The sequence below is a fragment of the Haematobia irritans genome, chromosome 1 (genome assembly GCF_050003625.1).
Source record: "Haematobia irritans isolate KBUSLIRL chromosome 1, ASM5000362v1, whole genome shotgun sequence".
Lineage (NCBI taxonomy): Eukaryota > Metazoa > Arthropoda > Insecta > Diptera > Muscidae > Haematobia > Haematobia irritans.
The window spans coordinates 202837390-202856221 of record NC_134397.1 but is presented as its reverse complement, the minus strand read 5'-3'; the positions used below and the strand labels follow the sequence as shown (position 1 = coordinate 202856221).

Below are 18832 nucleotides of genomic sequence, written 5' to 3'. Positions count from 1 at the left end.
ATTCTACACACACACACCTTCAAAATGAGGGGTGTTCAGGTTTTTTAAATGCAAAATTGAAAGAAATACGTCAAGTTTATATTGACCAAATTTTGACCGTATCACCCTTTAGAGAACAAATGCAAATATTAATCATCGAAAATCGCTTTAATGTTTTTCCAAATATTCCACATTAAGATCTAAAAACTTTTGCATACGTTTGAACCAATTGTCGAAGCACTTTTTCCACTCTGATTACATTCTGCACGCATCAACCACTTATCAGGTGTCGAAAAACGTCGACCTCTCATTTTAGTTTTTATGTACGGGAATAAAAAGCAAGCATTCGGTCCAAAGACGGGACTATATGGAGTTTGATTGCTCAACTATGCAATAATTTGAGGCAATGAGTGAGAACCCCCATTGTCGTGGTGAAGAATGATCCGTCTTGATGTTCCTGATTTCTTGGAAGACAACTGGCAAACAAATGTTTGTATACCACTCAGAATTGAGTGTTCTGCTTTGTTCTAGTCAGTGTTGCCAACTCCCCACGGTCGAAAAGCACCACCTTCCACCACAAAATCGAAAATTAAATGCTCTATTAAAAAAAAAAAAAAAAAAAAAAAACTTCCGAAGATGTATTATAGAACGTTTGTGAATTGAATTTTAAGAAGTTAAGGTGGGTATTAAGATCGAGTTTTTTCACAATTACTTGTCTTTAATAATTCATTTTAAGGAATACAAACTTTGTGAAAATTTGCTTTTTGGCTATTCCCCATCAAGTTATAATAAAATTTGCAGCACATATGCATAATTTTATGTCCATTTTACTTTACTCACCATTATGAACCGCTATACAAGTATACACATTGATCAGTTTTAATGCTTTCGTCCAATTTATTTTGATCAGTGATGTTTTTCAACTTTCAAAATATTAATATATGGAAGGAGTCTATTGCTTATTTCAGTTGTGCGTGCTTTTGTGAATTTAATACAAACGTTTTAATGAAATCTTTACCAAATTCAAAAATTCGGCACTCATCGCTCGACTTTCCTACAGAATACCCTAAATAACAATATTAATTAAAAAATAATCAATACCAACTTCATAACAATCAAATTCTATATTTGGCAATAAATTTGAGTTTCTTCAGCTCTTGAAAGTCTAATCAAAATTTTTGTATCAATTTCTTAATACTGTTCAAAATAAAAAAAAAAAAGCACCAAAAGCACTAAATGCAAATGCAAGAAAGCACCAAGTTGGTGCTTTTTTTGAAAAGGCACCAAAAAGGCAATTTGGTGCTTTTTAGAAATCAAAAAGCACTAAATTTGGTGCTAAGAGCACCAAATTGGCAACACTGGTTCTAGTGGTACGATTGCGATATGTCCAGATTTTCCGATAAAACAGGCGATCAGTTATTTGGCAATGCTTCGCGCATGAGCAGCTTTAGTTACATTTGGCACATCTTCAAACACCCATAAAGTCGACTACTGTTTACTTTCGGGCTTATACGCGTAAATCCACGATTCACCATCTGTCACGTTGTCAAAGTGTAAAGTAGTGAAAATGTTATTTTTGGATCCGGAAGTGGTGCAAAATTGGCGCAGAAGCGATGAATTTAACATGGACTTGTCATAGGACGGATGTCCACCTTTTCAACAACCGTTGCCCTGAATATACATCACTTCTTAACCCTTTCGACCCTAACGATGCCTGTGGGCAACTTTTTGTGTTTTGAGACTAACTGTCAGCGCTGTTTTTGTTTTTGCTAATAAAACTGTAACGGCACCGAAAGCTACAAGTGTTTTGTACAAGTTAAATTAAAAAACAGCTTATTTGGTTGTCAATTAGCGAAAATTTTTTTCATTTGTACGCAAGTTGTTGTTGTTTTGTTTACAACAACTTAAAAGATTCATCTCGGCCAAAAAATTAAAGTAAAACGTGAACATTTTCGTGTGATTATTTTTTACAACTTTCGGTGTCGATTAACTCAACAGGGAGCCACCGTGGTGCAATGGTTAGCATGCCCGCCTTGCATACACACGCAAAGAAAAAAAAAAAAACGTTTTGAAAACGTGTACCGAAAACGTTTTTCTTTTGTTAGAGTTTTTTGAATTGCTTCGAAAATTTTAAACTTTTATCACCAAAAAAATTCGTTTGTTACAAAATTTTTATTTTTTCAATGAAAAAAGTTATTTTTGAAACAACAACACAGTCCATTTCGTTTATATCAAACACTGTTCTTTTCTGACTTTAGGTCTTTAATAAGACACATTTTACAGTTCAAAATTTAATATACTAAATACAATGTAATGTTGAACATTTTTTCGGAATCATCCGAACATATCTGGAATACATGTAAAAAAAAAGCAACAAAACTTTGGTCGAAGCAGGGATCGAACCCACGACCCTTGGCGTGCAAGTCGGACGTAGCAACCACTGCTCCACGGTGCCAAACTAAATGTTTATTTCTGTTAAATAAACTTTGTTTATTCGGTTCGTGGGCGCCGCAAGCTATGCTATATAAATATAACTTATATGGATATTTATCTATTGATGACCATAACAGGTACATAGCTCAGTGGTTAGTGTGTTGGCTTACTAAGTGCATGGTCCGCGGTTCGAGTCTCCGTCCAGGCGAAAGGTAAAAAAAATTTAAAAATTTATAAAATCGTATAATTTCTTCTACATTGTTGGTATTACAGGAAAAGGTGTTAAGAACTAAAAAACCTCGTGGATGTGAGAAAGATATGAGGGAAAATGCAATTAGCAAAAAAACAATGTTTTTTTTGAATTAGACTTTATGAAATTGTTTTTACATCCTGGAAAAGAATAAACGTTTATCACAAAAAGTATATACTTTTCTTCCAAAATTTCGTTTGGGAGGAAAGAATTATTTTTTTGCGTGCACAAGGTCGTGGGTTCGATTCCTGCTTCGACCAAACACCAAGAAGTTTTTCAGCGGTGGATTATCCCACCTCAGTAATGCTGGTGAGATTTTTGAGGGTTTCAAAGCTTCCCTAAGTGGTTTCACTGGAATGTGGAACGCCGTTCGGACTGAGCTATAAAAAGGAGGTGACAAGGGGTCACTGAGCTTAACATGGAATCGGGCAGCACTCAATGATAAGAGAGCAGTTCATCAATGTGGTATCACAATGGACTGAATAGTCTAAGTGAGCCTGATACATCGGGCTGCCACCTAATCTAACCTAACTCAACAAAAATGCATTCAATATTGCATGAACATTTGACCGTCAAAAAAAATTTGGAATCCACACAATACATCAATAGCTCCATAAATACGATGGCGGTACGAAACGCATCTATGACACCGTGACAGGTGATGAATCGTTGATTTACGAGTATGAGCCCGAAAGAAAGGGTGTTTCAAGATAAGCTCGCGCACGAAGCACTTCCAAGCAAATGGTCGCCAGTTTTTATGGAAAAACTGGGCATGTCGCAATCGTTCCACTACACAACTATTTGTTTGTCAGTTGTCATCCAATCCAATAATATTTTTCTTCCAATAAAACTTTTTTTTTTTTGCATAAAATTTCGATTTTTTAATGGGATGAGAAAAAAGGAAGAAAAATTACTGGAAAAATAAATTAAGTGATCCAGTGATTATTTTCTAAACTGGTTTTCTTCTTGTTCTGCACAAATTACATTTATTTACAAACATAAATTATATCGATCCATCGAATCTACATACAATTTTTTTAAGCTTAGCGTTATTTGGATGGTGCTGGAGTTGGAGCTGGTGTCGGAGGTGGTAAGAAGGGACACAATGGTGATTGCAGGAGACATGCTAATAGTAGAAAAGTTCCTTCCACTGTTGGAGCACTTAGCACCAGCATCGAAACGATGACCACCATAAGAATGAATAATTTTGATGACAACATTATCGTGAAGTAATTTCACTTATTTGCTACTAGACGTTCGATGGGATCGATATATAGGTTAGACTTAAACAATTTGGGAAAACTAATTCTTTGGCATATTGATAAACTATTTATATATATTTTTTAGATCGTAACGCTGGACTTTCTAATGGATGAAAAAACTACACCGGAATCATTTTGTTTGGTCAGGTGCTAAAAATTAACAGCTATTGCAATATAGCAATTGTTAAAATATGAATATTTTATATTACGTCTTTGAAAAACTATCGACAAATAAGGTATATATTACGTATGACGTAAAACAATAGACACATACCTCGGATGTTATTAAAGAGGCAAGGAAGAAAAATTATATGCTTGGAACTCAAATTTTTAGCACATTATTTTTAAGTGTAAGCATATAATATTCATGAAATAGTATAATATGTCTGGGAATTATGATTGACACATTAGATTTATCTACATAATATTTCTGGGCGCAAACATATATTAATTTAAAAATTTCATATAAATATGTATATGTTTAGAAACGCCAGAAAGAGTGAGATGGAAAAAAATACGAGATCGTGGAAAAAAACACATTTATTTAACATTTCTTTGTAGATAATCACTCAATTATTAACAAATTATACAGTCCTTAAAACATTTTCAGTGATTACATTAGTTCACAATTTTTATACACACCACCATAGAATGGTGACGGGGGTATAAAAATAAGTTTGTCATTCCGTTTGTAACACATCGAAATATCGATTTCTGACTATATAAAGTATATATATTCTTGATTAGGGAGAAATTCTAAGACGATATAACCATGTCCGTCTGTCTGTCTGTCTGTCTGTCTGGCTGTTTGTCTGTTGTAATCACGCTACAGTCTTCAATAATGAAGCAATCATGTTGAAATTTTGTCTGCAGGCAGGTCAAGTTCGAAGATGGGCTATATCGGTCCAGGGTTTGATATAGTCTCCATATAAACCGACCCCCCGATTTGGGGTCTTGGGCTTATAGAAATCGTAGTTGTTATCCAATTTGCCTGAAATCTAGAGGTATTTTATGACCATAAAGAGGTGTGTCGAAAATGGTGAGTATCGGTCCATGTTTTGGTATAGCCCCCATATAGACCGATTTCCCGATTTTACTTCGTGGGTTTCTAGAATCAGAAGTTTTTATCCAATTTGCCTGAAATTGGAAATCTAGAGGTATTTTAGAAAGAGGTGTGCCAAAAATGGTGATCATCGGTCAATAATTTGGTATGGTCCCCATATAAACCGACCTCCCGATTTAGGGTCTTGGGCTTATAGAATCCGAAGTTTTTATCCAATTTGCCTGAAATTGGAAATCTGGAGGTATTTTTGGATCATAAAGAGGTGTGCCGAAAATGGTGAGTATCGGTCCATGTTTTGGTATATCCCCCATATAGACCAATATCCCGATTTTACTTCTTGGACTTATAGAAACTGTACACGCAAAGAAAAAAAAACGTTTGGAAAACGTGTACCGAAAACGTTTTTCTTTTGTTAGAGTTTTTTGAATTGCTTCGAAAATTTTAAACTTTACTCTCCAAAAAAATAGTTTGTTACAAAATTTTTATTTGTTCAATAAAAAAAGTTATTTTTGAAACAACAACACAGTCCATTTCGTTTATTTCAAACACTGTTCTTTTCTGACTTTAGGTCTTTAATAAGACACATTTTACAGTTCAAAATTTAATATACTACAATGTAATGTTGAACATTTTGTCGGAATCTTCCGAACATGTCTGGAATATATGTAAAAAAAAAAACACAAAAAAACTTTGGTCGAAGCAGGGGTCGCACCCACGACCCTTGGCATGCAAGTCGGACGTAGCAACCACTGCTCCACGGTGCCAAACTAAATGTTTGTTTCTGTTAAATAAACTTTGTTTATTCGGTTCGTGGGCGCCGCAAGCTATGCTATATAAATATAACTTATATAGATATTTATCTATTGATGACCATAACAGGTACATAGCTCAGTGGTTAGTGTGTTGGCTTACAAAGTGCATGGTCCGCGGTTCGATTCTCCGTCCAGGCGAAAGGTAAAAAAGTTTTCAAAATTTATAAAATCGTATAATTTCTTCTACATTGTTGGTATTACAGGAAAAGGTGTTAAGAACTAAAAAACCTCGTGGATGTGAGGAAGATGTGAGGGAAAATGCAATTAGCAAGAAAATAATGTTTTTTTTTTTTGAGTTTGTCTTTATGAAATTGTTTTTACATCCTGGAAAAGAATAAACGTTTATCACAAAAATTATAAACATTTCTTCCAAATACAATTCCTTACAGCGAAAAGCAAATGAGAAACGAACTTTGTTTGTCTAAAATTTCGTTTGGGAGGAAAGAATTATTTTTTTGCGTGTAGTTTTTATCCAATTTATCCAATTTGCCTGAAATTGGAAATCTAGAAGTATTTCATGACAATAAAGAGGTGTACCGAAAAGGGCGTGTATTGGTTCATGTTTTGGTATATCCCCAATAATGACCCATCTCCGGATTTTATTTCTTGGTAGTTATTATCCAATTTGTATGAAATTCGAAATCTAGAATTATTTTTGGATCATAAAGAGATACGCCGAAAATGGTGAGTATCGGTCAGTGTTTTAGTATAGCCCCCGGGAAATCGTTCTTGATTTCATTGGGTTTCTAGAAACCATAGTTTTTATCCGATTTGCCTGAAATTTCACTTCTTGAGGGCATAGAAGGCGCACCGATCATGAAAATTGCTTGAAACTCAATGTAAAATTTCCAGATTTTACTTCTCGGATGAAAATCTACAGATTTAAGATTTCAAATCAAGACGTTATTTTATAATTTTCTTGCACACTTACAATATATGTTAATGATTCCTCTAAAACAAAAATGGTTCTTGCAAATCCAGAATCTGATATAGTCTTCATAGGTAAAATCTTTAAATTTATCTCCAGGAAGTGTAATGGTTGAACTGCTCTGATTGATTTGTCCTCAAACCCCCCTGAAATTTCAAAGGAAACCCTAATATTTGATTCATTTAAGATTCGTCCTGGACGAACTTACGGCCGTATATACTTGTTTTATTTCAATTTATGGAACATTTCTTACATTCGCTTTTCTATAACTATAAAATCTATCAGTTCAGCAACCTACACTTTTATTGTGTAATTTTTCTTTGAACAAATATATATATTCTGCTTCACACATATATATACATATATATGTGTGAAGCAGAATATGTCACAGAGTCGATTTTTTTGAGGGTGTGTGAACAGGATATAAAGCAGAATATTTGAAACTCCATAATTATTTAAATATACATAGTAGCGAAGTCGTACCAAGTTAACACTGGTATACTACACAAAAAAATACGTTTAGAAAATGGGAAAACGGGTAAACGTTTTTATACCCTGCTCCACACTGTGGAACAGGGTATTATAAGTTGTCTATCTCGTCCCAGAAGCCAGAGTTTTACCCCAATTTGGTTGAAATTTTGCACAGGGAGTAGAATTAGCATTGTAGCTATGCGTGCCAAATTTGGTTGAAATCGGTTCAGATTTAGATATAGCTCCCATATATAGCTTTCGGCCGATTTACACTCATATGACCACAGAGGCCAATTTTTTGCTCCGATTTAGTTGAAATTTTGCACAGGGAGTAGAATTAGCATTGCAGATATGCATGCCAAATTTGGTTGAAATCGTTTCAGATTTAGATATAGCTCCCATATATAGCTTTCGCCCGATTTACACTCATATGACCACAGAGGCCAATTTTTAACTCCGATTTAGTTGAAATTTTGCACAGGGAGTAGAATTAGCATTGTTGCTATGCGTGCCAAATTTGGTTGAAATCGGTTCAGATTTAGATATAGCTCCCATATATATGTTTTTCTGATTTCGACAAAAATGGTCAAAATACCAACATTTTCCTTGTAAAATCGCCACTGCTTAGTCGAAAAGTTGTAAAAATGACTCTAATTTTCCTAAACTTCTAATACATATATATCGAGTGATAAATCATAAATAAACTTTTGCGAAGTTTCCTTAAAATTGCTTCAGATTTAAATGTTTTCCATATTTTTTTTTACTAACATTGTGTTCCACCCTAGTGCGGACTTAAATTTTGAGTCTATAAATTTTGTAGAAGTCTATCAAATTCTGTCTAGATCGAGTGATGTTTAAATGTATGTATTTGGGGCAAACCGTTATACATAGCACCCAACACATTTGACGGATGTGATATGGTATCGAAAATTTAGATCTACAAAGTGGTGCAGGGTATAATATAGTCGCCCCCGCCCGACTTTAGGCTTTCCTTACTTGTTTTTATTAAAATCTTTTGTATCTCTCTGAAAAGTCCAAGTATTTATCACCAAAAATAATGTTTATTCAATTTTGTTTGTTATTTTTGCTGCACGCTCACAAAAAATCGCTTCTGTAACATATACTCCCAAACATATTTTGCTTCAAGCATATACATATTTGGGTATTGCCCAAACATTTATATGTTTGATCTCTTCCAATATATAATATGTTTGAAAGCATATTGGTCTAAACAATATATGTTTGGGTAGTCTAAGTTCCAAACATTTTGTATTTTTGCATCCAAATTCAATAATGTTGTCTTCCAAAAAACAATATGTTATTATGTGAACATATAATATGTTTGGAAGCATTTTGCACCCAAAAATATTATATGCTTAAAAAAAATTCTCCCAAACAATATTGTGCTCAAAATTTTATTTATTTATTTATATATTTACAATCATAACGAATTATGAAAATAAACAGGTAATATAGGTGCTAACAACATAGGTTTTCGACCTGAATGCTCAAAATTTTGTTTCTGCCCAATTGTATATTCCCCCACATCTTTCTCACTTCCACGAGATTTTTTAGTTCTTAGCACCTTTTTCTGTAATACAAACATTGTAGAAGAAATTATTCAATTGTATGATTTTTTTATTTTAATTTTACCTTTTGCCGGACGGGGATTCGAACAGCGGACCACACAGTTTGTAAGGATCAAAGAAGTAGCTGATCAATTGCCCAAGGAAAAATAAAATGTTAATTTTGTAATAACAAGCAACAACCACCAACTTAATTCAATATCGCTCCCTGTTAAATAGCGCTCCAAGCTACTAAACACATATATGTTTATAGGCTATTTCTAAATTAATATATGTTTGCATCCAAGCATATTATATTTACAAACATTTTATGTCCCAAACATAATATGTTCTAACATATTAACATATATGTCCCAAACATGTTATGCTAGTTTATGAACATTATATGCTTGCACTCAAAAATATTGTGTTTAAAAATTTGTGTTCCAAACATATAATGTTTATAGCCAAACATATGAAAAACAGTCTTTTTCATCCGTGTGTAAATGAAAACATGTTTATTCTAAAAACACAGTCGATTTTGTTTATATCAAGCGCCTTTATTTTGTGAAGAACGAACCGTTTTATGCTGCCAATATGACATCTTCACATAAACTCCCAAACATATTTTACTTCAAGCATATATATTTTCAGAATTGCAAACACAAAATTGTTTGTATTGTGCTATCTTTTTTTAGACCAAAAAGTCAATTCCTTTCTTAATTTGTTTTAATAAATGTCTGATGCTCTGCGCTATTTTATTATTTTTGCTCGATTTGGCTACTCCGACACCATTTTTATCATTATTCTCTATTCTCTCTGGCTCTATCTGACATTTCTAAAGTATAAATGTTTGTACGGAATTACTAAATTAATATATGTTTGCATCTAGACACATTATATTGAAGAAAATAAGATGTCACATAATTGGATCTAACATATATGTCACAAACATATTATACCAGATGATGAACATTATATGTTTGCACTTAAAAATAATGCTTTAAAAATTTGAGTTCCCAACATATAATTTTTACACCGAAACATATGTAAAATAGTGATACCATACAATGACACACATCGTAAATTTATCCTTTTGAAATTGTACGGAAATTTTCTTGAAAAATTATAATATTTCCGTTTCTGTTCAATCACTTGTAAGAAATGGAGATGTTTGCTTTTTCCGAACGAAGTATCATTAAATGCACCGTGTGTGGCTGTATGCTGATGACTAAGCGATATTTGTGTGTTGATGAATAGTAAGAGCTACATTGCCAATAATCCGTGGTTGAATTCTCCTTCCGGGTATACGGACGAAAAAGAGTATTTTTCATATGTTTGGATGTACAAATTATATGTTTGGAACTCAAGTTTTTGACACATTATTTTTAAGTGCAAGCATATAATGTTCATAAACTATCATAACATGTTTGTGGCATATACGTTTATATGTTAGAACATATTATGTTTGGGACATAACAGTTTTGCAAATATAATATGTTTGGATGCAAACATATATTAATTTAGAAATAGCCTATATATGTGTTTAGAAAGAAGGACCTAGAGAGTAAGTTGCAAGTAATATTTTGTTTGGACCAATCCTGAAAATATTTATGCTTGAAGCAGAATGTGTTTGGGAGTATATGTTACAAAAGCGATTTTTTTGAGGGTGCGGATCCTCAAAAGATTCAGCAGTAAGATCGACCAGATCAGCTCAAAAGATTCAGCAGTAAGATCGACGAGGCCGAATCTTAAATATCCACCACCATAATTCAAATATAATGATTTCCTTTGAAAACTCTTCGTCGTAGCGGGTTACTAGATAATATATTTCATTGGGGTTTCATGACAGATATTTTGCCCAGCAGATCAGTTCAACCAATACGCTTTCCGAAGATATTTTTGCGATTTTACCTATGAAGACTAGATCAGATCAGATCTCGTAATCATTAATTAAATGATTACGAGAAGAAAAAACTGGAAATTTTACTTTCAGTTCCAAGAAATTTTCATGATCAGTCCTCCTGCTACACCCTCAAAAATTGAAATCGGTCTATATGAAGGCCTTATCAAATGAACCGATAAAAAATTAAATCCAATACAGGTTCTTGAGGGTCTAAAATATATTTACAATTTCAGGCAAATCGGATAAAAATACAGTTTCTAGAAACCCAAAGAAATCTATCTATATGGGGCCGATACACACTATATTCAGTGTGTATTGGACCGATACACACTATATTCAGCACACCCAATTATGGTGCTTAAATACTTCTATATTTCCAATTTCAGGCAAATCGAATAAAAACTAAGTTCCAGAAGCCCAAGAAGTGATATCGGGTCTATATGGGGGCTATACCAAAAAATGGACCGATATTCACCATTAAGGCACACATTTTAAAGCACTGCAAAGGATCCGAAAACGGAATACCACTTGAAAACATTTATTGGAGTTGGTTCACATTTACACTATTTTTCGATCATAAGCTGGCGATCCAGACTACTTTTTAGAACCTATTTATATACTTCGATAATAAGACTTTTTAAATTAAATCATGTCAAGACATCTGGTTTTATAGACAAGAAAAATGGTCTTTATAAAGGTATATAATTATCTTTGTAAAGATCCATTTTCCGAAGATTTTGTTTTTTTTTTTTTAATGCATTTATTGAAAGGTGTATGTGGTCTTGCTAAAACGAATCTTATGGGCCGCCGGCGCCGGGATAAGCACCTCCACCAGCTCCTGGATTAGCACCTCCACCAGCTCCTGGATTAGCACCTGCACCAGGGCCTGGATTAGCACCTGCACCAGCGCCTGGATTACCACCTGCACCAGAGCCTTGACCATTTGCTGGTGGCCTTAAAGGACAAAATGGGGATCTTAGAAGACAGGCTAAAAATAGAAACGTTCCTTCAGCAACAGGAGCACTAAACACCAGCATCGACACGATGGCCACCATCAAAATGAAAAATTTTGATGACAACATTGTTGTTAGGGTAATTTAGTTAGTTGACGCGATTAATGGTAGACAGGATTTTAGCGAGTCCAAAAACCTTGTAATAAATAGCTGATTCTTAAGCAAAATATTGAGCTATTTATATATTATTACATTGACCAAAATTCTCACGAATGAGCGAAATACCCATATGGTAAACATTTTGTTTAACCAAGTGGTAGGAATTAACAGCAATTAGACTTTACCGTAGAAATTAATTGGAAATGAAATAATCTTATGAATAATTATACACTTTTTGTTATATACGACATATTTGAAAAATTGTAACGAGGATGTCGAGTATATTTACACTGAACAAAAAGCTTACCCGGTTCCAAGGTTACACTGAAAAAAAAGCATGCCGGTTCCAAAGATTTTGTCTTTACTGTAAAACAAGTAAGGATACTTTTAAGACACAATTCAAATTTTATATTTTTCGTTTTTTCTTCATATGCCATCAAAGACCTTTAAAAACGAGTTAACGACAACTTTATTTTCCAAATTCAGACTCGACTTCCAGTAGAAATTATGCTATGTTAAAAACGTCCTTAAAATAAAGTGTTTAAAAACATGTCCTATATTTGAACGATTTTTTGCTTTGTAGCCAAGATGAAAAAAGACTACAAATTTAAAGACAATTTCATTAAATTTAAAGACATTTTCTGAATTATTAAAGTCAAGTTAACCTTAGCCCAAACATTTTTTCCTTTATGTTATGATACCCATTTTTAAGTGAAATCAATTAATTATAAGGACAATACGACTTCATTGAAAAGAAATGCGTCTTCTATGCTAAGCAACATTTGCATTCGTATTTTAAAAACATGAATGCTTTGACCTCACGGCAACATTTTTTTTCAGTGTAGGTCAGGTACAGTGTCAGTCTGAAATTTCAGGTTTACTTTGACTATTCAATCCATTGTTTTTAAACCCTCCACCATAGGATGGGGGGTATATTAAGTTTGTTATTCCGTTTGTAACACATCGAAATATTGCTACCCCATAAAGTATAAGACCCCCAAAAAGTATATAAGTATATATATTCTGGGTCGTGGTGAAATTCTGAGTCGATCTGAGCATGTCCGTCCGTACGTCCGTCCGTCTGGTGAAATGACGCTAACTTCCGAACGAAACAAGCTATCGACTTGAAACTTTGCACAAGTAGTTGTTATTGATGTAGGTCGGATGGTATTGCAAATGGGCCATATCGGTCCACTTTTACGTATAGCCCCCATATAAACGGACCCTCAGATTTGGCTTGCGGAGCCTCTAAGAGATGCATATTTCATCCGATCCGGCTGAAATTTGGTACATGGTGTTGGCATATGGTCTCAAATAACCATGCTAAAATTGGTCCACATCGGTCCATAATTATATATAGCCCCCATATAAACCGATCCCCAGATTTGGATTGCGGAGCCTCAAAGAGAAGCAAATTTCATCCGATCAGGCTGAAATTTGGTACATGGTTTTGGTATATGGTCTCCAACATTCGTGCAAAAATTGGTCCACATCGGTTCATAATTATATATAGCCCCCATATAAACCGATACCCAGATTTGGCTTGCGGAGCCTCAAAGAGAAGCAAATTTAGCCCGATCCGGCTGAAATTTGATACATGGTGTTGATATATGGTCTCTAACAACCATGCTAAAATTGGTCCACATCGGTCCATAATTATATATAGCCCTCATATAAACCTATCCCCAGATTTGGCTTGCGGAGCCTCTAAGAGAAGCAAATTTCATCCGATCTGGTTGAAATTGGGAACATGGTGTAAGTATATGGTCTCTGACAACCGTGCCAGAATTGGTCCATATCGGTCCATAATTATATATAGCCCCCATATAAACCGATACCCAGATTTGGCTTGCGGAGCCTCAAAGAGAAGCAAATTTAGCCCGATCCGGCTGAAATTTGATGCATGGTGTTGATATATGGTCTCTAACAACCATGCTAAAATTGGTCCACATCGGTCCATAATTATATATAGTCCTCATATAAACCGATCCCCAGATTTGGCTTGCGGAGCCTCTAAGAGAAGCAAATTTCATCCGATCTGGTTGAAATTGGGAACATGGTGTAAATATATGGTCTCTGACAACCGTGCCAGAATTGGTCCATATATAGCCCCCATATAAACCGTCCTCCAGATTTGACCTCCGGAGCCTCTTGGAGGAGCCAAATTCATCCGATCCGGTTCAAATTTATTTCTATAGAAAATTTTGTTAAAATTTCATTTCTATAGAAAATTTTGTCAAAATTTTATTTCTATAGAAATTTTTGTCAACATTTTATTTCTATAGAAAATTTTGTCAAAATTTTATTTCTATAGAAACTTTTGTCACAATTTTATTTCTATACAAAATTTTGTCAAAATTTTATTTTGATTTCTATTTTATCAAAATTTTATTTCTATAGAAACTCTTGTTAAAATTTTATTTCTATACAAAATTTTGTCAAAATTTTATTTCTATAGAAAATGTTATCAAAATTTTATTTTTATAGAAAATTTTGTCAAAATTTTATTTTTATGGAAAAATTTGTCAAAATTATATTTTTATAAAAAATTTTGTCAAAATTTTATTTCTACAGAAAATTTTGTCAAAATTTTATTTCTACAGAAAATTTTGTCAAAATTTTATTTCTATAGAAAATTTTGTCAAAATTTTATTTCTATTGAACATTTTGTAAAAATTTTATTTCTATAGAAAATTTTTGTCAAAATTTTATTTCTATTGAAAATTTTGTCAAAATGTTATTTCTATAGAAAATTTTGTAAAATTTTTTTTCCTATAGAAAATTTTGTCAACATTTTATTTCTATAGAAAATTGTCAATATTTTTTTCTATAGAAAATTTTGTTAACATTTTATTTCTATAGAAAATTTTGTCAAACTGAATTATATATGTATTAATTCGGTCTTTTTTAATTTAATATATACCACGTATGGACTTACTTATAATTTAGAGGACGGTGTTAGGAGGTTTTAAGATACCCTACCATCGGCAAGCGTTACCGCAACCCAAGTAATTCGATTGTGGATGGCAGTGTTTAGAAAAAGTTTCTACGCAAGCCATGGTGGAGGGTACATAAGCTTCGGCTTGGCCGAACTTACGGCCGTATATACTTGTTTTTTTTTTTATAATCCACAGCGGTGAATTTTTCTGTTCACCCGGTTCAAAAATGGTTTTTCTACCAGTGTATGCCTAAGGTGAAGCATAATATGTTTGAACAATACTCGTACAAATAACATTTTGTTTGGACCAATCCTGAAAATATATATCCTTGAAGCAGAATGTGCTTGGGAGTATATGCTACAGAAGCGATTTTTTATATATTTATTTGGTGCAAGAAAAATCAACAGGTATATTAAAAACTCTGTTGGTTAATCCTTTTTTCGAAGTTTTATTAATTTCAAATTTCTTTTGCTATAATTTAGAAGTTCCCGAACTTGTCAAAAATAGCTCAAAAAGTGTGGAGCATTCCAACAACTAGCGCTTCATTATAGCGCTAACAGTTAAAAGATCTCGCTTAAATCCAAACACTGTAAAGAAAGTGTTATTTATACATGATACTCCCATGATATATTCAAAAATAAAAAAATAAATAAAAAACCCAAAAAAAAATTTGTTTCATTGAAGCCGCCAATAACGCGTAAATCTATCGATTGTGAGCCGGTTTCGAGCCGCCGCTGACGACGAAAAGTACTCGGTGCAAGACTCTGCTACTTAGCTGTTATTGGGAGCCACCGTGGTGTAATGGTTAACATGCCCGCCTTGTATATACAGGGTCGTGGGTTCAAACCCAGTTTCGACCAAACATCAAAAAGTATTTCAGCGGTGGATTATCCCACCTGAATAGTCTAAGTGTGACTCAAATATCGAGCTGACATCACACCATACCTAACCTAGCTGTTATTGCCATCAACATCCATTTATCGCCAGTATTGGGGACTTTTTCCCATATTAGAAATATTTTTTCGTGGAAGGGGGAGGAAATTTTTGAATTTGGAACTTGGGGATTTGGTGCGGAATTTGCATAAATTTGGGAATTTTTTCAAATAAGTTCCGTAAATAAAATCAAATCAAAATAAAAAAAAATGCTCCTCTTTCTTCCCCGCAGTGTTGCCAGGGAAAATTTCCGGTTCACCCTACAAGGCCAAAAAAGTTAGCAAACAAAAAAATTGCCTATAATTTCCCATACAATATTATTCGTTAAATTTAAACAAAATTTACAAAACATAAATGGTTTTATGTGCTTTATTATCTTAAAACATATGAATATGTAACGTATATTACGTAAAAATAAATTTGGTTGCCACTGATGGTAGAATTCTACCAAAAATAGTACAATTTTTCTCTATGGTAGAATTTTGTGATGTTTTGGTAGATCAAGTCCCTACACGCTCACAAAAAATCGCTTCTGTAACATATACTCCCAAACATATTTTGCTTCAAGCATATATATTTTTGGGTATTGCCCAAACATTTATATGTTTGATCTCTTCCAATATATAATATGTTTGAAAGCATATTGGTCTAAACAATATATATTTGGGTAGTCTAAGTTCCAAACATTTTGTATTTTTGCATCCAAATTCAATAATGTTGTCTTCCAAAAAACAATATGTTATTTTGTGAACATATAATATGTTTGGAAGCATTTTGCACCCAAAAATATTATATGCTTAAAAAAATTCTCCCAAACAATATTGTGCTCAAAATTTTATTTATTTATTTATATATTTACAATCATAATGAATTATGAAAATAAACAGGTAATATAGGTGCTAACAACATAGGTTTTCGACCTGAATGTTCAAAATTTGTTTCTGCCCAATTGTATATTCCCCCACATCTTTCTCACTTCCACGAGATTTTTTAGTTCTTAGCACCTTTTTCTGTAATACAAACATTGTAGAAGAAATTATTCAATTGTGTGATTTTATTTTAATTTTACCTTTTGCTGGACGGGGATTCGAACAGCGGACCACACAGTTTGTAAGGATCAAAGAAGTAGCTGATCAATTGCCCAAGGAAAAATAAAAAAATAAAATGTTAATTTTGTAATAACAAGCAACAACCACCAACTTAATTCAATATCGCTCCAGGTTAAATAGCGCTCCAAGCTACTAAACACATATATGTTTATAGGCTATTTCTACATTAATATATGTTTGCATTCAAGCATATTATATTTACAAACATTTTATGTCCCAAACATAATATGTTCTAAGATATTAACATATATGTCCCAAACATGTTATGCTAGTTTATGAACATTATATGCTTGCACTCAAAAATATTGTGTTTAAAAATTTGTGTTCCAAACATATAATGTTTATAGCCAAACATATGAAAAACAGTCATTTTCATCCGTGTATAGAAATAAAATTTTGGAAAAAGTTTATTTAAAAATAAAATTTAAGAAAAAGTTTCTTGAAAAATAAAATTGAGAATTTTTCTATAGAAATAAAATTTTGAGAAAAAAATTATAGAAATAAAATTTGGAAAAAAAACTTTCTATAGAAGTAAAATTTTGACAAAAGTTTCTATAGAGATAAAATTTTGCAAAATTTTCTATAGAGATAAAACTTTGACAAAATTTTCTATAGAGATAAAATTTTGACAAAATTTTCTACAAAGATAATATTTTGACAAAATTTTCTAGAGATAAAATTTTGACAAAATTTTCTATAAAGATAAACTTTTGACAAAATTTTCTATAGAAGTAAAATTTTGAAAAAGATTTCTATAAAGATAAAATTTTGACAAAATTTTCTATAGAGATAAAATTTTGACAAAATTTTCTATAGAGATAAAATTTTGACAAAATTTTCTATAGATAAAATTTTGAAAAAATTTCTATAGGGATAAAATTTTGACCACATTTATAGAGAGATAAACTTTCGACCAAATTTTGTATAGAAATAAAATTTTGAGCAAATTTTCTATAGGAATAAAATTTTGACAAAATTTTCTATAGAGATAAAATTTTGACAAAATTTTCTATAGAGATAAACTGTCGACCAAATATTCTATAGAAATAAAATTTTGAGTAAATTTTCTATAGAAATAAAATTTTGAACAAATTTTCTATAGAAATAAAATTTTGACAAAATTTTCTATAGGAATAAAATTTTGACAAAATTTTCTATAGGAATAAAATTCTGACAAAATTTTCTATAGGATAAAATTTTGACAACATTTTCTATAGGAATAATGTTTTTATAAAATTTTCTACAAGAATAAAATTTTGAAAAAATTTTCTATAGTGGTAAAATTTTGACAAAACTTTCTAATAGAAAAAATTTTGACAAAATTTTCTATAGAGATAAAATTTGGCAAAATTTTCTATAGAGATAAAATGTTGACAAAATTTTCTATAGAGATCAAATGTTGACAAATTTTCTATAGAAATAAAATTTTGACACAATTTTCTGTAGAAATAAAATTTTGACACAATTTTCTGTAGAAATAAAATCTTGACACAATTTTCTATAGAAATAAAATTTTGACAAAATTTTCTATAGAGATTAAATTTTGACAAAATTTTCTATAGAAATAACATTTTGAGCAAATTTTCTATAGAAATAAAATTTTGACAAAATTTTCTATAGAAATAAAATTTTGAGCAAATTTTCTATAGAAATAAAATTTTGACAAAATTTTCTATACAGATAAAATTTTGACAAAATTTTCTATAGAGATAAAATTTTGACAAAATTTTCTATAGAGATAAAATTTTGACAAAATTTTCTATAGAGATAAACTGTCGACCAAATTTTCTATAGAAATAAAATTTTGAACAAATTTTCTATAGAAATAAAATTTTGACAAATTTTTCTATAGGAATAAAATTTTGACAAAATTTTCTATAGGAATAAAATTCTGACAAAATTTTCTATAGGAATAAAATTTTGACAAAATTTTCTATAGGAATAATGTTTTTATAAAATTTTCTACAAGAATACAATTTTGACAAAATTTTCTATAGAGAAAAAATATTGACAAAATTTTCTTCTATAGAGATAAAATTTGGCAAGCTTTTCTATAGAGGTAAAATGTTG

At 31.9% G+C, this 18832-nt stretch overlaps 1 protein-coding gene and 2 long non-coding RNA genes across 3 annotated transcripts; 1 reads left to right on the top strand and 2 right to left on the bottom strand.

Annotated features, from left to right (window-relative positions):
- Positions 1-128: 128 nt before the first annotated feature.
- On the bottom strand, positions 129-2700 carry LOC142222434 (uncharacterized). Its single transcript, XR_012718312.1, has 2 exons — positions 820-2700; positions 129-577 (listed from the first exon to the last, which is right to left on the bottom strand). It is a non-coding gene; the product is annotated as an uncharacterized LOC142222434 (long non-coding RNA).
- On the top strand, positions 2486-3964 carry LOC142222433 (uncharacterized). The gene is made up of 2 exons (XR_012718311.1): positions 2486-2624; positions 2686-3964. It is a non-coding gene; the product is annotated as an uncharacterized LOC142222433 (long non-coding RNA).
- A 7227-nt stretch (positions 3965-11191) lies between these two features.
- On the bottom strand, positions 11192-11851 carry LOC142222432 (uncharacterized). The gene has a single exon (XM_075292575.1). The coding sequence runs from the start codon at positions 11749-11751 to the stop codon at positions 11467-11469; it is 285 nt and encodes a 94-aa protein (XP_075148690.1). The 5' UTR covers positions 11752-11851; the 3' UTR covers positions 11192-11466.
- Between the last annotated feature and the right edge of the window lie 6981 nt (positions 11852-18832).